Source organism: Schistocerca gregaria, chromosome 3, assembly GCF_023897955.1.
Source record: "Schistocerca gregaria isolate iqSchGreg1 chromosome 3, iqSchGreg1.2, whole genome shotgun sequence".
NCBI lineage: Eukaryota > Metazoa > Arthropoda > Insecta > Orthoptera > Acrididae > Schistocerca > Schistocerca gregaria.
The window spans coordinates 915,057,385-915,082,230 of NC_064922.1; the positions used below are offsets into that span (position 1 = coordinate 915,057,385).

Here is a 24,846-nt window from a genome sequence, read left to right on the forward strand (position 1 = left end):
CCACGTTCGAAGTCCGTGAGTTCTACGGAGCGTCCCATTCTGCTCTCTCACGATGTCTAATGACTACTGAGGTCGCTGACACGGAGTACCTGACAGAAGGCGGTAGCAGGATGCACCTAATATGAGAAACGTATGTTTTTGAGGGTGTCCGGATACTTTTGATCACATAGTGTATCAATATATTGTTAACTGTCAATTATTGCAAATGGTTTTAATTTCTCCATGTCTTACCTTTTTTGAAATAGACTATCTTTTTAACAAAAAACTGATTTGTTTATCTATTTACTTATAAAAACCGTTGCATCTTGAAAACATTCTGTGTTGGATTTACCTCTGGCAGACCGGCAACGAAATAGGAGCGTTATTGCTTCACTAAGATGTAGGAAGGAATAGAGTGAACTTTTAAATCCAGTTGTGATACGTACTCAGATGTTAACAGCGATTGCCATGAAAGGGCTCATTCTGATTTCGAGTTGTGGCGCAGCACGTAGTTGTAAGATGGCAACAGAACGCAGAGAATAAGCATGAAAGGTCACTCAAATGTTTAAATTTGGCAGAAATTAAGTCCACTGGTCAGGTAGAGACATAATCAATAGAAATTTTGAATCATGATTTAGTGTTAACTACAAAGTACACGCGTTTCATAGTTACACGTTTTACCTTGCCCCCTTTAGTGCACGAGATCCGAAAAGCTAATAGCGAATGAGTTTGGTCAATGCTGAGGTACGGGATCAGAACTGAGTAGGGCGCTGGGTGAAAACGCTTTCGCGTCATCCGGATTAGGCTAACCCATTTTGTCCAGAATCGCATAAGGTAACTGCCGGGACAATTCAGTTGATAAAAACGCTGATCATTTCGTTCTCCAGAGCGTCTGTGTCTCAAGTCGATTGGCATCATTTTCTTGGTTTTAAATTGGTGGCTCGGTCAAAAGCTTCATAAAGTTTATATTTCTTTAATGATAAGTTTTCTGCACGTCCAGAGACGATATTACAAATCTGTTTGTCGTAATTTTTATTTTTCTGAGTAATTAATAACTTTAATAGTAACATATCTATTTCGCCTGACGATTTTTAAAAATTACACTCGAAAAATACGCTGAAGGCATACATACCACTTTAGTGTGTTTCATGTTGTCAACGTTCACTCAACACCCGTCTTTGTGACAGTGTGCATGTGTTCGGTCGGTCTTCTAGAGCGGAAAAATCTGTCGTTATCCCGCAAAATACGTGGCAGGCGTAGTTAGCTTAGAACCTAAAGTACAAAACCGTATAAGAATACTAAACGTACAATTTAAATGTTTCAACAATCGTACGAGAACAGACAAGGTAACTTTCACATTGGAAAAAACATAGATATGGCTGCCTTTAAGCGATAGGCCGATACGAAATAGAAAAAAAATGGCTCTGAGCACTATGGGACTTAACATCTATGGTCATCAGTCCCCTAGAACCTAGAGCTACTTAAACCTAACTAACCTAAGAACATCACACAACACCCAGCCATCACGAGGCAGAGAAAATCTCTGACCCCGACGGGAATCGAACCCGGGAACCCGTGCGTGGGAAGCGAGAACGCTCCCGCACGATCACGAGATGCGGGCGATTCGAAATAGAAGAGTACTATGATAAATAAATATAAATGTCGTGTAACTAGGGCCTCCAGTCGGGTAGATCGTTCGTCGGGTTCAAGTCTTTCGATCTGACGTCACTTTGGCGGCTTGCGCGTCAATGGCAATGAAATGATGATGATTAGGACAACACAACACCCAGTTCCTGAGCGGAGAAAATCTCCGATCCAGCCGGGAATCGAACCCGGGCCTTTTGGACTGATATTCTGTCGAGCTGACCACTCGGTTACCGTGGGCGGAAAGTACTATGATATTCTACACTGAATAAAAAATTAATTGCTCCTCTCCATAGGTGCTGTTAAAATGCGATGGATGCCAGCTTCAGAAGGAGAAACGTTTTTATTGATGGTGTGCCGGTTGCTATTACTTGCGTTACTATCGATTCTAATGTGCATCACCGATTCGCCGCACAGCTCTTATTCTATATACTCGTTTCCTTAGCTGATACACTATTGGCCTTTATAATTGCTAGACCACGACGATGACGTGCTACAGACGCGAAATTTAACCAACAGGAAGAAGATGACGCGATATGCAAATGAGTAGCTTTTCAGAGCCTTCACACATGGCTGGCGCCGGTGGCGACACCTACAACGTGCTGATATGGGGAAATTTTCCAACCGATTTCTCGTACACGAACAGCAGTTGACTGGCGTTGCCTGGAGAAACGTTGTTGTGATTCCTCGTGTAAGGAGGAGAATTGCGTGCCATCACGTTTCCGACTTTGGTAAAGGTCGGATTGTACCCTATCGCGATTGCGGTTTAGCGTATCGCGACATTGCTGCTCGCGTTGGTCGAGTTCCAATGACTGGTAGCAGAATATGGAATGGGCGGGTTCTGGAGCCGTGCTCGATCTCAACGGCCTTGTATCACTAGGAGTCGAGATGACAGGCATCTTATCAGTATGGCTGTAACGGATCGTGCAACCACGTCTAGATCCCTTAGTCAACAGATGGCGACCATTGCAAGACAACAATCATCTGCACGAACAGTTCGACGACGTTTGCAGCAGCATGGACTATCAGCTCGGAGACCATGGCTGCGGTTACCCTTGACGCTGCATCACAGACAGGAGCGCCTGCGATGGTGTACTCAACGACGAACCTGGGTGCACGAATGACAAAACGTCATTTTTTCGGATGAATCCAGGTTCTGTTTACAGCATCATGACGATCGCAATCGTGTTTGGTGACATCGCGGTGAAAGCACACTGGAGGCGTGTATTCGTCATCTCCATACTAGTGTATCACCCTGCGTGGTGGTATGGGGTGCCATTGTTTACACGTCTCGGTCACCTCTTGTTCGCCTGGACAGCACTTTGATCAGTGGACGTTACATTTCAGACGTGTTACGACCCGTGGCTCTACCCTTCATTCCATCCCTGCGTAACCCTTCATTTCAGCAGGATAATGCACGACCGCATGTTGCAGGTCCTGTATGGGCCTTTCTGCATACAGAAAATGTTCGACTGCTGCCACGGCCAGCACATTCTCCAGGTCTCTCACCAATTGAAAACGTCTGGTCAATGGTGGCCGAGCAACTGGCTCGTCACAGTACGCCAGTCACTATTCTCGATGAACTGTGGTATCGTGTAGAAGCAGCATGGGCAGCTGTACCTGTACACGCCGTCCAAGTTCTGTTTTACTCAATGCCCAAGCGTATCAACGCCGTGATTACGGGCAGAGGTGGTTTTTCTGGGTACCGATTTCTCAGGATCTATGCACCCAAATGGCGTGAAAATGTAACCACATGTCAGTTCTAGTAAAATATATTTGTGCAATGAATATCCGTTTACCATCTGCGTTTCTTCTTGGTGTAGCAGTTTTAATGGACAGTAGTGTAACTCACCAAACCCCAGCAACTAAAGTAAACTGTAATGTCTGCACAGTCTTCAGCATCCGGCAGAGAGAGGACTATGGCTGAAGCTGCCGTCTCAGACGACGTCGCCGGCGTAGACCAAGGTTCTAGCACCGAGCCCGGACCTGCACCGCTGCCGCTCGGCCACCCCGCAGATGGCGTCCCCTCTCCCACTGTACTACATAACCGTGCTGCACCTTTCAGCCTGTTGTCAAACGCAGTCACATTCGGTGGAGCTCCTGTTGGCGCCGAAACACAACCAGTCGCAGCTCCAAGCAGTTCATCAGCAAACACTATCTATTTTGGTGGTGTCCCTGTTCACGTCCCAGGAGATGTTTGCTGCTAACGTGTGAAGCCAGTAGAAGCTGAAATAAGTTAACCAACACTGAGTTATTTGTCAATATCCTGTGTTAATGTCATTCTGAATAAAAGTGCCTTTCATTTGACGATTGAGTTTTAATTATTTACACCTTCATATTCACTGTACTTCTTAATAATCATTTAACTTTCGAATTATTTACTGTAGAATGATGAACATTTAAAGAAATAATTTTAGAGCTGGAAGGCAGACAACTTTACATGTGAAAGAGCTTGTATAAGTCTACAATGCAAGAGCATGAAAAATGGAGCTAATTATGACGTCACTCTTAGAAAACGTCAGAAGCAATAACCTTGAAATGTAGGAGAAAGTTGAAAGTGTTAAAGACTTTAATACAGCTTAATGATGAAGGACGTCATTATACGTTGACGGCTGGGACTATAACAAGACTGGTTGGTCTCCACGTAGCGAGTAAACGCAACAGCACAAACCCCAGCACCGAAAAGAACGACATGGTCGCTCTTAGAAATATTGTGCATAAAACAGAAAGAACATTTCAGCGTTATACCTGGAAATACACAATGAGTTGACTCGTTTTCGTAAATACAGTGTAAGTAGGCTGTTTAGGTTTTTATGTTGGTAACGTTACGTAGCGTCCTGTATGAAAATCGCTGACTGTGCTGTCTTCTGTCTGTGGCTGGTTGGACTCATTGTTGGAATATTCGCTTGCATAGTGTTGGGCCGTTGGATGTGAACAGCACGTAGCGTTGGGCAGTTGGAGGTAAGCCGCCAGCAGTGGTGGATGTGGGCAGAGAGATGCAGAGTTTTGAGCGGACGATATGGACTTGTGTCCGTCAGAAAAGGGAAATTTGTTTAATTGGATGTCACAAAATTATATATAGAGTTTTGAATGCTGTTAAGGTAAATACATTGTTTATTATCTATCAAAATCTTTCATTTGCTAACTATGCCTACCAGTAGCTGGTTTCTTCAGTAGTTTGAATCTTTTATTTGGCTGGCAGTAGTGACGCTCGCTGTATTGCAGTAGTTCGAGTAACTAAGATTTTTGTGAGGTAAGTGATTCATGGACGGTATAGGTTATTGTTAGTCAAGGCCATTCTTTTGTAGGTATTATTGGAAGTCAGATTACGTTGCGCTAACAAATGTTGTTTGTCAGTTTAGTGAAGATCAGAATAAGTAAAGAGAGAACTGTCTGAGTACGTTCAGTTTTACGCAGCTGTCTTTGTATCAAATAACATAAAAGTTTACCAGCACAGTTATTCATAATTTTTCTAAGGGGACGTTTAAACAGCAGCTGAAATCAAGGACTGATTGAAATATTTCGTGGTTTCCGTAAATTGCTAAATCGCAAATGTTGGAATGGTCGATTCTACAGTCTGTGTTTGGGAGTGCGCGCATGTGTGTGTGTGTGTGTGTGTGTGTGTGTGTGTGTGTGGTTGTGTACTATGCCTCTGCCGATAATGACCTTGTATAATAAGGGGTAATCAAACATTAAATTTTCCTTCATTCTTTTCTGTTAAGCCGACCGACGTCATAAACAACAGTTCTAGAGATGCATCTAAGTAGAATAATATGAATAGCTACTCTTTGCGAAGAATATAAATGTGACCTAAAATCGTAATTAAGTTTTGGTGATGGAGCTGCCAGTCTCAGATCAGATATAAATTCGTATTATCCGTCAACAAACGGTCTTGTACAAGTGTTTTAAGAAAATTCCGTGCTTAAAGTACGTTCATGCTGAAATCACATATGACTTATTCGATATAATTATTGTTTGCCTTCGGCAAACGATCAATCCTTCACGAATCTCATAAGATAAGCATGTACTTAATATAACACAGTAAGAACGTGCTCTTCTGAAAAAGAAAATCAGCACATGTGAGCTATATCCATGTTTTCGATATCCACGATCACAACATTACAACAGGCACACAGTACGTTGACGGATCTTGCGCAGGATGAGTTGGAAACGCGTCTGAAAACGATTATCATGCCTGCCACACCTCATGCGTTAGAGGCCTTGGACACAGTTGCTTGTCTGAAGTTCGTTCAGCTGGACACGGATGTCACCTATTGCAATATTCCATTGGAGTGGAGATAAGATACGTTCAATGACCAGGTAGACCATTTGTTAAAACCGAACGCTAGCACCATTCTCTCGCTGTAAACTGCACAGGAGGAGGGCAGTATCCCTATCTTATGCTTCAAACAAGCAATTTAATTTTGGTTTTTCATTCGTGTTGTTCTGCCTTTCTTAACATTATAAGTCTTCCCCTACTGTGCATATAGCTCTACCGGATGATTTCAAACACTGTGTAACACTACATTGGCCAACCTTTTCCTACGTCAACAGAAGTTTGACCTTTTGCAAAGCCAAAATGATCATTATCTAACAGTCAGTTATCTTTCTATTCTTCCCGACTTTATTTTTATCATTAAACTGTACGCACTAACTGTCAAACATATTGCCCTATACTTCATTGTCTATTATTCCTTTCTGTGTGATAATACGACCGGCACATCCGTCTAAATACGGAATATTTGATTGAGCAGTGTGTGCTAGCAAGTTGCTGTGATGTGATTGGGCCACTTGAGTCAGATTTGGCGCTGGGTAGAGCACCCATGCTATGGCAATGAGCTGTGAGCAGACGTGGGGACCCAACGAAAACTCTAAAGACGGCGTCGGATTAGCAAATGTGAAGCGAGCCTCTCTATACTCACTACCAATCGCAACCATGCGGTGTCAGCTAACAGATACCTTATAGAATACTTGCTGCATTCTGCTGTATGTCTAACGGGGTAATCGGAATACATGAAAGCTGTCTGCAGTCTTCGATGCTCTCCTAGAAAAGAGAACCACCTGCCTCTAAATTGAGAGGGATCTGTGTTAAGGGATGATAGGAAGTAGATCGAGTAATGGTTTGAGATGAGTTGTAACGAGGTATAATTTAATGGTAAACTGATTGTAGGGAAAGGGAGATGTTGCGGCAGGTCATGTATCGCACATATAACCTTTTTACCGTTTTTCTCTTGGGATGTTCCGGTTGTGTGGTATAGTCTGCGTTCGACTTGTATAAAATTGTTTGTTCTGAGTGTGACTCAGAGCGGTATCTACCTCCAGTCCTTAACAGAACACCTCCTCATACCACAGTCAGCAGAGGACTTCCAAGACGTGTATGATGAATAATGAACACCAAACGGATGGAAAACCTATATCGGCACCTTGCTTTAGACGAACGAACGGATATGCAAAATACACTGTTTTCCTGCCACATCTTGGACATAAATCGAGTGTTCAGTTTCATAACTGCAGTGATTGTAAGTCAGTCTGTGAGTTACTGCAATCCTTGTGTATATAATTGCTTGACAGTAATTGTGTGTGAAAGATACTGTGTTCTGTTCATGGAATTAGCGCTGCATGGGGCGTAATTTCACATATCAAACACCGACGCTTTTCATTTGTCTATTTCCACATACGATGCCGTTTATTCATGCAATGTCCGTTGCTGACGATAATTTTATAGGACTGATGTACTCATAGCATAATTTATAAACCGTAAGACGCCTCATACCATACAGATCAGACCATATGGCCCCGTGCGGCTGATGTACTCTGTACTATATAGCAACAGGGCAAGTTATACTTATGAAAGGTGCAAAAATTGCAAAAAATGTCAAACAAGGAAAGGTATCCCTTGGGTACAAAATCGTGTTTCTAATTGGTTTTACAAATTTAAAGCTTTTGCAAGAGATCAAGAGAAGCATGGGCTTTTCGCGCTCTGTGAAAGATACATATACTTTTTTTTTAAATACTCATATAGTCTGTCTAGCCCTCCACCTGTCACTGAATAGGTAGAGAACTATCCTGAGAAAAATAGCACAATAAAGTACAGGAGGAAATTCATAACCATGCTGAGTGTATGTGGACTGTGAAAGGTAACGCTGGTGGGACTATTTAAATGATTGAGAATGTTGGCAAAAATTAGTGTATTAACAAGATTTATTTTCCATAAAAAAACATAAATTGTACTAAATGAGTTATGGATTGAATACCCTAAACAACTAACACGACATTTACCACTCCACTGGGTGGATTCTGGTGGACAAACACAGTTTAACTGCTTAACAAACTAGTCTTTGGACTGAATACAACACACAAATGCTTGTTTTACGGTAAATTACAACACTATTAAACCTTGATTTAAAACAAATTATTTAAAGACGTTAACACTTGTCTGAGCAAATTGTTAAATTTCAATTCTTGCTTTAAGGTAAGGTATTATAAAACATTAATCGCTGTTTTAGAACAAGTTGGTCAGAGACATCAATACCTGTATAAACGTATTATTAAAACATCAGTACTTGGGTTAGAGAAAATTACTAGTCGAGGGGCATTTTAACAGGAGGGGGATTATGCACACATCCAATAAATTGCGCCCATAAAAAACAGAACCAGTGGCTGATAATACTGATAATATGCCCCGACGTCTCCAGGAAAATTTGGGGCGACACACAATCGGGATTCCAAAGTACGTGGGCTCCGCTTGTCTATAACACAGGCATAAACAGATATCCCACACGTGAATATTTGCTGACATTGCAGGCTCGGTCACAAAACTGAGTTACCTTTAAATGACTAAAGAGCGAGTAACGCCAGAGCCCTGGTAGCTTTCTTTAAATTTCACGTCAGGACAAACATTTAAGCTGGTGCCCATCCACTTGTATTACAGAGCGACAAAATAAGCCCATTGGTGGAACCGCACAGGATGTACAGGGAAAGCGGCAGTTATTTCCCTGACCAAATTAAGTGTGCTAAGAAATTTTACGACAAAGGAAGTACTGTGATAAATCCCTATGTTAGACCCGCAATTACAGGATTAGCGTCACACTCTCTCATACAACAAGACAACACAATGTAATAATCATCGAAAACAACGAGGCAGAACCAGTGGCCTTTTGAAAACCTATCAAGACGAAACGTACTAAGTAAAGAATAGGTATTAAACACAGGATAATGCTCGTCCCATAAAATACATGCGCTCAAATAACAAGTTGATAGAAACGAAGATTAATTTATGCAAAAGGGCAGCCCATTACTCTTTGCAAAGTTAAACACGCCTAGAAATACTCTAGAGAAAATAGATGATTATCAATTCCTCATGGAAGTTTGAATCGCTTGTGCGAGCATAACAGCTTGATAAGCGACACGGCAACACAATGGAAGAGTCCACTGAAATACTTTAAGAGAACCAAATAAATACTTTTTACAAAACCATCTATGGGCGGCGAATGCAACAAACCGGTGGCGACAATAACTTGGAGCTCTAGCGTGATAAAATACAACTCATGCAGTCACGCGCAACGCACAGTAAGGATTCAAGCGTGTTTCCGAATCTCATTCCCAAACGAATGAACAACTAGCAAAATTTCTTTAAGACCTAAAGCATTAAGGAAGCGCACCTTCAAACAGACAAATACCCAATCCGCACGGCAGAAATCTTTAAAGGAAAGGAACATTTAATCGCACATTTGCAGGATGGGCGTGGATGTATAGCAATAATGTAAATTTAAGTTCATAATATAAATAAAGGATTACATAAAATGTTAATCAGTATAAGCGGTTGTATGTATCGTGGCGTGCAACCGCTGAAACATTAGAATAATTACGCAGATCACTTGTCTTGCCGAGAAGACGGCACCTTTTTTGTTCTGTAAGCCATCCTGACAGGATTCATATCTGCTATCACTGCAGATAGTTATTTGGCACAGGGTGTTACAAAAAGGTACGTCCAAACTTTCAGGAAACATTCCTCACACACAAATAAAGAAAAGATGTTATGTGGACATGTGTCCGGAAACGCTTAATTTCCATATTAGAGCTCATTTTAGTTTGTTCTTCCACCTACGCTCAATGGAGCACGTTATCATAATTTCATACGGGATACTCTACCTGTGCTGCTAGAACATGTACCTTTACAAGTACGACACAACATTTGGTTCATGCGCGATGGAGCTTCTGCACATTTCAGTCGAAGTGTTCGTACGCTTCTCAACAATAGATTCGGTGACCGATGGATTGGTAGAGGCGGACCAATTCCATGGTCTCCACGCTCTCCTGACCTCAATCCTCTTGACTTTCATTTATGGGGACATTTAAAAGCTCTTGTCTACGCAACCCCGGTACCAAATGTAGAGACTCTTCGTGCTCGTATTGTGGACGGCTGTGATACAATACGCTATTCCCCAGGGCTATATCAGCGCATCAGTCACGCTGGTACGTTCTGTTGCTGTGTGTTTCCATTCCATGATTAACGTGATTTGAACAGAAGTAATAAAATGAGCTCTGACATGGAAAGTAAGCATTTCCGGCCACATGTCCACATAACATATTTTCTTTCCTTGTGTGTGAGGAATGTTTCCTCAAAGTTTGGCCGTACCTTTTTGTAAAACCCTGTATATATAATTTTGTGAATAGAGTGCTATCACTTAATTTTATGTTTAATTTAAGTTACAAGCAATTGTTCCAACTAAACAGCGTCTTGGAAAGGCTAAAGGTTCCGTGTTACAAATTATATCAAAGGGCCAAAATGCTTCCTTGGTACATTCTTGCCTCTTATTAGTTAAAGAGAGAGACAACAACATATTGTCTAACTTTGGAAATCATTCTTGGAAGAAGATGATTCCATTCTTACTTCACCATAATTTGCTTGAAAATATCTTGCAGCCATGGCTAACATTTACGTGATCAGTCTTCTTATTGTAGAATTACTAATTACCACCTTTCTCAAGAAATTTTAACAGTGTCAGCACAGACTATTAAAGTTTTGGAGAGCACACCATTACATGATTTCACTCAATCACTGCTAGCTGGCTACGTCTTCCACTTCAGTCGGCCCCTCGTTCCAAAGAAAAGTCTTTCCAGAAACGCAAACAAGCAACCCACACGCAAACCCTGTACTGTCGGCTCGGTCTGGTCAGTCTACTATTTCTCCTGTAAAAAAGGCATCCCACAAATGGAAAAGACCAGGGAGAAGCCTGTCACTTCATAGGCCTAACAGAGTGCCACCATCGTTGTCTGAATACCACTCTCTTCAGTTAGTAAATTATTGCTTCCTCTGGAAGGGACAACGATTCATAATTTTGACTGTTTTACATAGATAAGTGTAAGCAACGAAAAAATGTCTTCAATTGCTATTCACAATACATTTTTACAGAGAGTTTAAAACATCTCTCTCCCCATGTGCACATCGAAATAATCGTTAATCTCAGATAATGACAACGCACTATGGCAACGGAAATGCAACGCTGTTCCGTTAGAAGTTGTCATACAGATGTGAAAGCCATTGCAACTAAAATACTGATACGCTTAAATATAGTTTGTATACGTAATTGTCTATTATTATTGTAAGTAGGCTGTTTAGGTTTTTATGTTGGTGACGCCACGTAGCACTCTGTATGATAATCACTGACTGTGCTGTGTGCAGTCTGTCGCTGGTTGGACTCATTGTTGGAATATTCGCTATTGTAGTGTTGGGCAGTTGGATGTGAACAGCGCGTAGCGTTGCGCAATTGGAGGTGAGACGCCAGCAATGGTAGATGTGGGGAGAGAGATGCAAGAGTTTTGAGAGCGGACAATCTGGATGTGTGTCCGTCAGAAAAAGGAAATTTATAAGACAGGATGTCATATATATATATATATATATATATATATATATATATATATATATATATATATATATATATATATATAAAATGATTTTAAACACCATTAAGCTAAATACATTGTTTGTTTTCTATGAAAATCTTTATTTGCTAACTACGCCTATCAGTAGTTAGTGCCTTCAGTAGTTTGAATCGTTTATTTAGCTGGCAGTATTGGCGCTCACTGTATTGCAATAGTTGGAGTAGCGAAGATTTTTTTGAGGTAAGTGATTCATGAGAGTTATAGGTTATTTTTAGTCAGGGCCATTCTTTTGCAGGGATTATTGAAAGTCAGATTGCGTTGCACTAAAAAATATAGTGGGCCAGTTTAGTGATGGTCAGAATAAGTAAAGAGAGAGATGTCTGAGTACGTCCAGTTTTGCTCAGCTAGCCGGCCGGAATGGGCGAGCGGTTCTAGGCGCTACACTCTGGGGCGACCGCTACGGTTGCAGGTTCGAATCCTGCCTCGGGCACGGATGTGTGTGATGTCCTTAGGTTAGTTAGGTTTAAGTAGTTCTAAGTTCTAGGGGACTGATGACCTCAGAAATTAACTCCCCTAGCGCTCAGACCCATTTGAACAATTTTTGCTCAGCTGTTTGAAAATCAAATAACGTAAGAGGTTTTCCAGCACTGTCATTATTAACTTTTTCTAAGGGGCGTTTCATTATATGTAATTCAATAACGCTCGTTCGAGAACGTTGTCGAATTTTATTGTTGTATTTGTTCCCCATAGTAAGCAAAAGTATGAACTCCAATTTTACAATTTCCTCTACATGGCTACTCTGCAATTCACACTTAAGTACTTGGCAAAGATTGTGTGGAACCAGTTTCAGGTTATTTCCCTTCGTTCCACTCTCGAACAGCATGTGACAAAATTTACGCATAATATTTCCGTGTGAGCTCTGATATCTCTTGTTGTATTATCATGGTCATTGTTCCTATTTAGGTTCATGTCAACAAAATAATTTCTCATTCATAAAAAAGCTGCTAATTGAAATTTTGTGAAAATGCCCCCCTTCAACGGAAAACGCTATTGTTTTAGTGACTGTCACCCCAATTCGCGTATCATGTAATACAAAACGAGGTGCCTTTGATTAATATTTTTTGATTTCGCCCGTCACTCCTGTCTGGTGAAGATCCCAGTAACACTCCATATGTGGAAAGACAAGCGTAGTGAGCCAGCAACTTCAATAGATTTGTTTCATCTTATAAGAGTTCTAGTAATAGGAAACTAGTATTTGCTTCGCCTTCCCCACATTATATTTAGCTCCAATTCATGACATATAATTACTCCCAGTACATATTCCTCACCCGTAACAACTACGACAGGAGTTAAATTTTTTTAGTTTTTAACGTTTGTTTAACTATCGCGTATCAATTAAGTTATATAGTACGATACACTTTGTCGCTAACCTCTAAGGTAGAAAGCTTACTTGTTTTTCCTTTTGTAGGTATGAATTTGATGTCCATGCTTCGCAAATTCTGTAATATAATTTTTTTCCTAAAATTGTTTAGCTATTCAGATGATACACAACATCACCAAGACTGAGAACTCAATGAATTCTTTAGATACCGAGGTGTTACTCACTGGACAGCGCGCCCTTGTTTCATGACAGAAGTTCAACTACTGATCTCCCCGTTCTCATCACAATATATACACTCCTGGAAATGGAAAAAATACCTGGGGTACTCAACTTACTCCTTAAGTCTCAAAGCGGTATGACAACACCACATGTACATTTTCACAAAGGAAATGCCACAGAAATGCATGCTTTGATGTGATTTCCGAGTCATATCAGGAGAATACTGTGACATCCTATACTGAAACAATTTATTGTAAAAAGCTGCTATCTTTGCATCAGCACTTTTGAAATAGGGCAGACGCCAGACGTGGGACGACGAAGGCTGCTGTACATGATATGAGTATTAGTCACAATTACGTTGTTTACTTCTTATTTTAAAGTAACATCGTAAACTTTCTGCAGAGCTCTTCTATGATGTGCTCAGTACCTTGGCTGGTAAGCCATCATGCACCTGTAGCTAACGGAAACTCTTTTCATCTGCATAGGATTTGGCATCCAACACAGCGAGCAATACGCCGAAGTCGGCGCCGCCGCCTCCACCGCTGCTGCCACAGACGCCGCCACAGACGCCGTCGAGTCCGCAAGTAGAGATTCGAGCGCCGAGGCGAGACCTGTCTCTCTGCCACTTGGCCAGCCTGCAGACAGCCTCGCGTCTCGCACCGCATTACGGACTGCTGCTGCTCCTTTCAGCCTGTATCCCAACACCATGGCTTTCGGTGGTGCTCCTGTCGGCTCTAGAATCCAGCAAGACGTAGCATCAAACATGGTGTACTTTGGCGGTGTTCCTGTTCGTGTTCTGGGAGCTCCTTGATACAAAATTGTAACGTCAGTGCTGTGTCTCGTTTACCAACAAGCTGAAATAACCGAAAAAAGTCACTGAACTTTTTTCTATGTCTCTTGTTCATATCGTTCCGAATAAAAGTATTTTCGTATTTCACAATGATATGTATATTATTTAACTTGCGTGTGTTTTTCTACTCTTAAATAATTGTTTTAGCTTTTGACTTACTTTCTAGAAAACAAGAACATTAAAGGAAATAATTATCTGACAAGGGGAGGCCGCCAATAGTGAAACTCAGATTCGATTCATACTGCGCATAATAAAAGCTCATGGCCGGGGGTGTAATGTGGTAAAGCACCAAGATGCACTTCTCAGCTGTTGTCGAGAAAATCGACAGTTAAAAGAAACCGTTGCGGTGAAATACTCTCTACGATTAATACTTTTCTACATCGTCGAGCGCTGTGGTAAGCGTTCGGGTTCGTAATCCGAGGGTCGCCCGATCGAATCTCGCGCCATACAACTTTTTTTTATTATTTGTTTTTTTTTAATTCGTATGTATACACACACACACACACACACACACATATATATATATATATATATATATATATATATATATATAAAATTCCCGGCAATCAGTTGCAACAATTATGCATGTAATAAGTTGTTGAAAGTCGTTTGTCGTGGAAAAATAATACTTGAAATAAAACACAATATCACAAATAATATTCAAGTGGATACAATTTATAGAAAAGTTCGGTATACACTCGCACATAATTAACAATTAGTGACCAGAAGTAGCTGGAGTATCGCACGAACCAGAGTGATAGCTAACATAGAAACATGGAAAGCAGAAAACAGCACGACATCGAGCACATCTGATAAACGATGCGGTTTTACAAGAGCAATTGTTTTTTAAATTATGTGTTAGGAAACACACAGGATTGACATTCTGAAAAATTGTTTCACCGTTCGTCAGGTTTGATGCATACCACGCGTATCGTATTATATCGGCAAAAATCGGAGAAGAGAATTGGTAGTGGCCGATGGATTGGATTTTTATACCTGGAGTTGATGTCACGGTTTCGCTCGATTAAAAAAGATCAATTTTGAAGTCGCTTGATCAAATTTTTTACCTGCCGGTAAAATACACGTCACACGGTTGGACGAGTGAAGTGCACTTTGGAGGAATGACTTTTATAATGCACGGTGGTAACTTCTTATCGTCCTGGAACATCTCATCGTATAACGCCGGGTTCGGTTGCCCACCCCAAGAGTCGATCAGAAGGAGAAATTCTTTCTTTTGTACGTAAGGTTGCAAAGCATTACGCAAGAAGTCCATGAACAAATCTGTTGTTAGTTTACCGGATTTGGATGATGTAATAACAACGTTGGTATACTTCTTGGCATACTCGTCGACTGTCTTCTGTAATCTAGGTCCAAGCGTACCTATGGACTCTTGGAGGCATACGAAAACAAGAGGCAATACTCGTCCAGACATCGTGATTGAATATTGTGCCGTATACGAATGCATCACCTTGTTCATGACGTGTCGGGTTACCAGGACAGCCTTTGACCCATATATATATATATATATATATATATATATATATATATATATATATATGTGTGTGTGTGTGTGTGTGTGTGTGTGTGTGTGTGTGTGTACATTTGAATTACAAATAACAAATAATAAATGAAACTTGCTTGGGGCGAGATTTGATCGGGCGACCTTCGGATTACGAATCCGAGCGGTTACCGCTGCGCCACGACTCTGTAAAAAAGTATTAATCGTAGATTTTCTCGACAACGGCTGAGAAGTGCATCTTGGTGCTTTGCCGCATTACACCTCTGGCCATGAGCTTTTATTATGCACAGTATGAATCGAATCTGAATTTCACAACTTGCGGCCTCCCCTTGTGAGATTTAAACAAGACAAAGGTATTTATGAAATGCTGTATGCGTTGGCTCGTAAGTTCGTAGCGTTCTCTTCACAAGTTTCATAAACAGAACAGATATACGAACACAGACTTTAGTCGTCTATAACACAGGGTGACACAGAAAAACGGGAAAATTTCCACAATCCAATAAAACTGGTGGTGATGAAGGAAAAAAAATTGTATTCATAGTAATTAAAACCTTACAACTATGCCAGTTACGAAACATTCATGGCATTTAACACTTTTAAAAAGAATTACGTCCTGTAGATGGCGTTCACCTGTACCAATACAGTCGTGAAATCTGCTGTTGAGATTCCTCATTGACCGCTGCAGAATCTCAGCTGGGATACTGTGAACTGCATCCCGAATTCTCTGTTTTAACTCCTTCAGGGTTCTTGGTCGAGTCGTGTATACTTTGGTCTTGAGGTAGCCCCACAAGTAAAAATCAGATAAATCTGGCGATTTAGGGAACCAGGGAATGTTACCGAGTCGTGAGATCAAACGGTTGCCAAACAATTCGCGACATATGCCACTGACTGCCGTGCAGTGTGTGATGTCGCTCCGTCCTGTTTAAACCAGGCTCCTTCAACGCTTGGAAAGTTGTTCAATGCAGATGTAACGAAAGTTTGTAACATCTCCACTTAACGATCGGCATTGACGTTTATTGTGTTTCCCTGTTCATTTGCGGAAATATACGGTCCGATAAACGCATCTAACGAAACACCACACCATAATGTCACTTTATTAGCTTGTGAGTGGTGCTAATGTACGTCATTAGGATCTGTGTCTGCCCAGTAACGGTAGTTCTGTTTATTCACATAACCTGTGTGAAGAAAATGTGCCTTATCTGACATTTACAACTTGTCTAGAAATTCATCGACATTGTTTCTTTTCATCATTTGTTGACAGAATCCTAATCGTAGCCGGTAATCGTTGTCCTAAAATTGCTGCATCATCTGTAGGTTGAAAGGATGAAATTTCAAATCAAGATGAAGAATTCTGTGAAGACTCTCCCTGGACATTCCAAAAACTGCTGCTTGTTTACGAATTGAACGCCGTGGGGACAGGATAGGAATGATCGGTACTGATCACGAGGAAATGCATGAAGAGCAAGCAGAGATGGACATATGGCCACCTGCTGATTTTTGTGATTTTGGCTTATAGTGTGCGATACCTATACATCCGATTTTTCAATATTCCTCACTTCATGCCACTGTAGCACGATTGTGGAATGATTGCAGTTCACCGCATTTACCAGTTCTCGAGTACACTGACGTGGACGGTTGTGGATTAATGCGTTTAAACGCTCTTCATCGAACCCCGATAGTTTTCCATGTACTCCAGCTCTTTCCAAAAAAGAGAGTAATAAATAATTCAATTGGTAAAAAATCCAGACGTAGTACTGGTACGGACTGGTAAATTACAAGTAGAACGATGCCAACCAAGGACCGTTTGTGAGCGTATTAAAAGAGTTGGATAAATTAGTATGCAATTGTCTTCCAAGAAACTCCAATTGGTTCAGGAGTCTATGCCCAATGATGTGTTGCTGAAGTACGGGAACATCGTATGACGTGTAAGAACAGCAGATGGTAGAGTCAGAATAATATAGACACACAACAGAATGACCACAATACGTACATTGTACTGCGATTGTTGTTCTAAAAATTTCGAAACGTTGTCGGAGATAATAAATGTAAGGCGTGAGCAGCGTATCAATAGCGGTACCAGTGCTGTAAGGAAGGCATTTGTCTGCTGACTCCGATCGTATGCTGTATAGAGAGATGTCGCTGGACAGCCGTATCAAAAGAGCAGCCAGCACGGCGGTCGCAGCACAGTAACCGGGACCACCGCAACCAGGCTGCCGACCACGACCACCTGGATGTTTTTTTGTTGGAGCGTTGGCTACTATGAAAGTTCACGCCGTCTTTTTCTCAACTGGCAACACAGCGCCACACACCTTTATACAGTACGTCAATGGAAGTACCTGGAATGATTCGAACACTGTTGAACAGTGCTAATGATTTAATTATTTTTTTCATTTTTTAGAACTACAGGCTAAAATTTTTGTAGGTATTAAAAAGCACGTGTGTCACTTATTATTAATTGGTTTTAGAAATACTACAAATAAAAACATTATAACACTACAAATATTTCAATTAATAAAGTATACCTCAACAGATAACTGAGAAAGGAAAAGTACTGCTTTCCATTACTATTAATACATCTGTTAACCCCTTAACAAACTTCTAGACTACTAATAATATTGTTCATATTGTAAGTGGGCTGCTCCTGTGTTGTCAGCGCTGTGTAGCGCTTTGCATTGGATCTCTGACTGAGCTTTCTTTGTACGAGACTCTGTGGCTGGTTGGAGTCGTTGTTGGAAGGTAATCGCCGTTAGTGTTTGGCAGTTGGAAGTTAATCGCCAGCAGTGATGGAAGTACTGTTGGGCAGTTGGAGATGAACAGCCAGCGGTGGATGTTAGATGTGACAAGTTAGCATAGATGGAGGGTAGAGGTCTAAAGTGTTAGCGTAGGCTAACGATCTGTACATTTTAGACTTGGAGATTAAATATTATTCCTGATTATATACCTTTGTACTAGATGTCAATGGCGATTTATATTCGTGTTTGAACTCTATGTCACATTATTAAGGTAAAAAAAAAATACATTATTTGGATTGCAACAAAAGTTTTACTTTGCTAACCACAGGCGTATTAGTAGTTGGTGACTTTAGTAGTTAGAATCTTTTATTTAGCTGGCAGTATTGACGCTCGCTGTATTGCAGTAGTGCGCGTAATGAAGATTTTTGTGAGGTAAGTGCTTAATGAAATGTATATGTTGTTGTCAGGATTGCTTCTTATTCAGGGCCATTCTTTTGAATTAATTATTTGAAGTCACGATGTAATTTTTTTGAGCAGTCAGATTGCGTTGCGCTAGAATATTGTGGGTCAGCGTTGACATGATAAGAAAAAGTAAAGAGAAAGTGCGTTCTGTACGTTCAGTTTCAGAATGAAAAAACGTTGAAGTTTCAGTATTACTTCTTCTAAGACTACAGTCGGTACACTTCTTTTTCTGTTTATTCCTTAGGACCTTCGTTCCTTGCAGTATTAATACATCTAAACCACAGAAGATAGCTTCTGCAACTGCGTACTTTACCCGACTGTTCCTGTCACAACATCTATATGCTGAATTCCATGGACATAGGGCAACATGTCAGTACCGTTTACAATGTGTCAACCGATCTCGTGATTCATTAGAATTTTGTGGACTCTATATTTCCCTTCTCTTTCTGCTTATTCCTTAGGACCTTCGTTCCTTGCAATATTAATACATCTTACAACACCCTAATTGGCAATGAAGGAAGTACTTCTCTGGGCGGTATTACTACCCTGGTGTCTTGCTGCTTCGGTAACTCACTCGTAGCACAGTAGCAGTACTAGCGGCGCTCATGTTCCCTGTAGGTGGTGACTCTGCTGAAGTGGAGTGCTTAGGGGTGTCAGATGTTAATTGTCAACAACGTTTGTACTGTACTTCTTTTAATAAAGAAATTGCTTTGTCACACACGTCACAGAATTAGAATTTGCAATACGGCGGCTCTGGGCTACGCCGTTACATTCGACCCTTTGCAACACATTAACACAGTTTTCTGACTTTACATAACAATAGACACTGCCCACGACACGTGGTGTTCTGATAACTACTAACTTCACTTTATATCTTGTTTAACATCTGAAATATGCACTCTCGAGCCGGCCGGTGTGGCCGTGAAGTTCTAAGCGCTTCAGTTTGGAACCGCGTTACCGCTACGGTCGCAGGTTCGAATCCTGCCTCGGGCATGGATGTGTGTGATGTCCTTAGGTTACTAAGGTTTAAGTACTAAGTACTAGGGGTCTGATGACCTCAGAAGTTAACTCCCATAGTGCTCAGAGCCATTTCAACCATGCACTCTCGACCGTTCTGTTAGATCCGCCCCAGTTACTCGACCGTGCGTTTTGAGTGGCTCCTCGCGACTACCTCCCGAAGGACGAGAGAGACCCCCTCTCTCCCTCAGTCAATAAGGGCAGTTCTCTAGTTTCCTACACACACGCCTATATATATATATATATATATATATATATATATATATATATATATATATATATATATATATATATATATATATATATATATATATATATATCCAAACTTTCAGCCAATGGGCGTTCAGATCACTGTTGCAAGGCGGATCTGATATCACGTTTGAGGACATTGTGACAGAAGTTTGTGTTGGAACACTGTCTCAGATTGTAAGATCCTATTCCCGAATAGTCGGATCTTGTCCCTACTAAGGTTGCCCAACACTGCCTCCTATGATTTCATCACTAATGCTCCTTACTGACGCTTAATTGTCAAATGTACGTCTAGCCTGGCTGCTACTGAGCATTCCCGATGGCATAAATATGCGTAATATTTGGCTTAAACGCGTGAAGGGAATGCACATATGCATTACAATCTAACCTCCAGAAGATTGCTTCTGCAACTGGCTGCTTCCCACGACTACTCCTCTCATAACATCTATATGCTGAATTCCCTGGGCGTAGGAGAACATGTCAATAGTGTTTATAATGTGACAACCGATCTCAAGATTCACTACGGTTTTGTGGAATCCATATTCCCCTAATCACATTCAGTAACACAAAGAGCACTGTTGAAGACCGTTTCATTAAGTGGTCACGTACCTGGTTTCCTACCCACCATCTGCAATGTATGTTCACTTGTAGGGATGGCATTATGCTATCGTGAGGTTGAATGTCTCGTTTAGTTACTTGGCCGCCGTGAATACTGCGGCTGCAGTATCATCTAACATGCCCCACGTCTATTCGTTTCTCAGCGCTATTTCGCGATTCAGCGTCCTTAATGTCCCCGCTGGATCTTCAGAGAGCGCACAGTCCCACAACGTGCTCACAGTGCTGCAGAAATAACACTCATTTGGTTGCCTTTTGATTTTGCAGAGTTATGTAGCATTCGGGCCTAGAGCAGTCGTTTGATGAATGAAGTATGAGCATATGGACTATCAGAGAAGTTGTGTGATTGGATTGAAGAGTTCCTAGACAACGGAATGCAGCATGTCATTCTCTATGGAGAGAAGTCTTCCAAAATAAGAGCGATTTCAGGTGTGCCGCAGGGGAGTGTCGTAGGACCGTTGCTATTCACAATACACATAAATGATCTTGTGGATAACATCGGAAGTTCACTGAGGCTTTCTGCGGATGATGCTGTAGTGTATCGAGAGGTTGTAGCAATGGAAAATTGTACTGGAATGCAGGAGGATCTGCAACGAATTGACGCATTGGCAATTTAATCTCAGTGTAGACAAACCCCAGACATTCGCAGAACCCGTTTGTTCTGAATCTGGGGAACTAAGACCACAACCATGGATGGAAACATAAAAGACCAAAAGACATAACTGTAAGGACCCAACATCTATGGTCAAGCGCACGCAAACACAACGGTACAGGTGAGCCCCTGTTAATCAGACGCCATTACTGGATATCCAGCTGGAATACACTGCCGAATAACTGGCACCACACAGGGAAGCCGTACTGTACACTGCATGCAGACAAACTCCACACATTCCCCACACAGTGAGTTTTTCTGCGGCCGATCTCCCACTACTGTATAACGATCTTGATTGTTCCAGGAATGTAGCGGCTGCAGCAACTGGGATACATCGCCATCGCTTGCCACGGTAATGATGCATGTAACCCATACTAACAAATCCAACCTTGCATGAACTATCGCAGCTAGTAAGCCACTACTGCTCTTACTACCCATCCCACTGTCGCAGAGGTTTTTTTCTCACGGCACGAGCCTTGACACATTTTTCCCTCTGCTCTTGAAATCGCTACCCTCACTCGTGTTTCGTCCACTATTTATCACCTGATGCACCGTGTTAACCCATTAAGTACAGTGTCCTATTTTTGAGGACAGAGCACATATTTATTTATAAACACACAATAAATTATTAATTGGCAACTATTACTGTTCTACGTCATTTGTTGATGCTTTTATAACAAATGTATGCTTACAGGAAATTAAAAGCAATTAATCCTACCATTAATTGGTTATTGAATACTAAGGCACACTTTTCGTTATTACAAGTATTTACTTTATCGACAATTTAGTAATATTTGAAATATGTTGCATAGATCTTATTGCGATTATTTATAGTCAACAATGTGTCTTTTAAACTACTTGCATTGTTAGCTCAATTGGAGCTATATTGTTTTCCATCGTTATAAAATTTGGTGTACTCGAAATAGGACATTGGGACTTGGTGTTATCATTTCAGTTATTTGTATTGCTGCACGTTCGAATATGAAATTCTGCTACTGCTGATGAATTTTCTTTTTATAACATGGTAATATTACCAGATTTTGTTGCTGAGGTAAGTAACGATCCCGAAACAAGCCTATTGGATTTGGCTATAAGTTGTGGTCTCTTTGTGGAGAAAGTGGCTACTGTTTCAAATTTGATTTATACTGTGGAAAGGATCCAGAAGATACTGCAACGGATGACCTACTATTGGGATCAAGAGTAGTACTAACCACGTCGGACTGCATTGAAAAACCCGAGAATCATTGTGTGTACTTTGACAATTTCTTCATTAGTAGAGATCTTCTGATTCATCTGAGAAATTTGGGTTTTCGAGCAACTGGGACTGTCAGAGAGAATCGAGTCGGTGACTGTCCACTACTGAGCAGCAACGAACTGAAAAAGACAGTTCGAGGAAACTATCACTACCACTTCGACAGGAATGGTGGAGTCTTATTTGTTCGATGGCACGACAACAGATGTGTGTAACCAGATATAACCACTTCCGGGCGTGAAGCGAGCTTTCGAAACGCGGCAACATTCACAAATGTCTGACTTTCCTGTTACATGTATTATTAGGAGATTGAAACTTCCTGGCAGATTGATACTGTGTGCTGGACCAAGGCTCGAACTAAACGCCTTTAACTTTCGCAGGCAATTCTCTACCGACTGGGCTACCCAAACTCACGTTTAGTTCCGGCAATACCACATCTGATAGCTTCCAAATATCATAGAAATTCTCCTCTAGTAGAGCACCAGCTCGCGTAAGGCAAAGGTGCCGAGTTCGAGTCTCAATCCGGCTTACAATTTCAATCTGCCAGGGATTTTCATATCAGCGTATACACCGCAGCGGAGTGAAAATTTCATTCTTTGTTACGAGATTGACACTAGCTCCTGCTAAGAACAATGCACCGAAGAATGTGGTGTAAAAATGATTCCACAGTACTTTCATACACTCCTGGAAATGGAAATAAGAACACATTGACATCGGTGTGTCAGACCCACCATACTTGATCCGGACACTGCTAGAGGGCTGTACAAGCAATGATCACACGCACGGCACAGCGGACACACCAGGAACCGCGGTGTTGGCCGTCGAACAGCGCTAGCTGCGCAGCATTTATGCAACGCCGCCGTCAGTGTCAGCCAGTTTGCCGTGGCATACGGAGCTCCATCGCAGTCTTTAACACTGGTAGCATGCCGCGACAGCGTGGACGTGAACCGTATGTGCAGTTGACGGACTTTGAGCGAGGGCGTATAGTGGGCATGCGGGAGGCCGGGTGGACGTACCGCCGAATTGCTCAAAACGTGGCACGTGGGGCGTGAGGTCTCCACAGTACATCGATGTTGTCGCCAGTGGTCGGCGGAAGGTGCACGTGCCCGTCGACCTGGGACCGGACCGCAGCGACGCACGGATGCACGCCAAGACCGTAGGATCCTACGCAGTGCCGTAGGGGACCGCACCGCCACTTCCCAGCAAATTAGGGACACTGTTGCTCCTGGGGTATCGGCGAGGACCATTCGCAACCGTCTCGATGAAGCTAGGCTACGGTCCCGCACACCGTTAGGCCGTCTTCTGCTCACGCCCCAACATCGTGCAGCCCGCCTCCAGTGGTGTCGCGACAGGCGTGAATGGAGGGACGAATGGAGACGTGTCGTCTTCATCGATGAGAGTCGCTTCTGCCTTGGTGCCAATGATGGTCGTAGGCGTGTTTGGTGCCGTGCAGGTGAGCGCCACGATCAGGACTGCATACGACCGAGGCACACAGGGCCAACACCCGGCATCATGGTGTGGGGAGCGATCTCCTACACTGGCCGTACACCTCTGGTGATCGTCGAGAGGACACTGAATAGTGCACGGTACATCCAAACCGTCATCCAACCCAACGTTCTACCATTCCTAGACCGGCAAGGGAACTTGCTGTTCCAACAGGACAATGCACATCCGCATGTATCCCGTGCCACCCAACGTGCTCTAGAAGGTGTAAGTCAACTACCCTGGCCAGCAAGATCTCCGGATCTGTCCCCCATTGAGCATGTTTGGGACTGGATGAAGCGTCGTCTCACGCAGTCTGCACGTCCAGCACGAACGCTGGTCCAACTGAGGCGCCAGGTGGAAATGGCATAGCAAGCCGTTCCACAGGACTACATCCAGCATCTCTACGATCGTCTCCATGGGAGAATAGCAGCCTGCATTGCTGCGAAAGGTGGATATACACTGTACTAGTGCCGACATTGTGCATGCTCTGTTGCCTGTGTCTATGTGCCTGTGGTTCTGTCAGTGTGATCATGTGATGTATCTGACCCCAGGAATGTGTCAATAAAGATTCCCCTTCCTGGGACAATGAATTCACGGTGTTCTTATTTCAATTTCCAGGAGTGTATATCTTACTATTTAGACAGAGCATATTGTCTATCTTTGGGAACCGTTCTTGAAGTAAGATGATAGTATTCTTACACCACCATAATTCTGCTGGCAAATATCTTGCAACCATGGCTACACTTCGAGTGAGAAGAGTTATTACTTAGGAAGTATTAATTATCACCTACCTCCATAAATTTCAGCAGTGTTAACACAAACTATTAAAATTTTGAAGAACACATCATTCCACGATTTCACTCCATCACTGCTACCTCTCCCACTTCAGTCTGTTTGCCGCACCT

General features: G+C 42.0%; 1 protein-coding gene across 1 annotated transcript in view; it reads left to right on the forward strand.

Moving 5' to 3' along the window:
- The window catches only part of LOC126355692 (mucin-17-like), a 95,074-nt gene that overhangs the window by 34,557 nt on the left and 35,671 nt on the right, over positions 1-24,846 (forward strand). Inside the window, exon 5 of the mRNA XM_050006059.1 lies at positions 3,516-3,659. Coding sequence (XP_049862016.1) covers positions 3,516-3,659 — 144 coding nt within the window. The remainder of the gene's footprint in view (positions 1-3,515; positions 3,660-24,846) is intronic.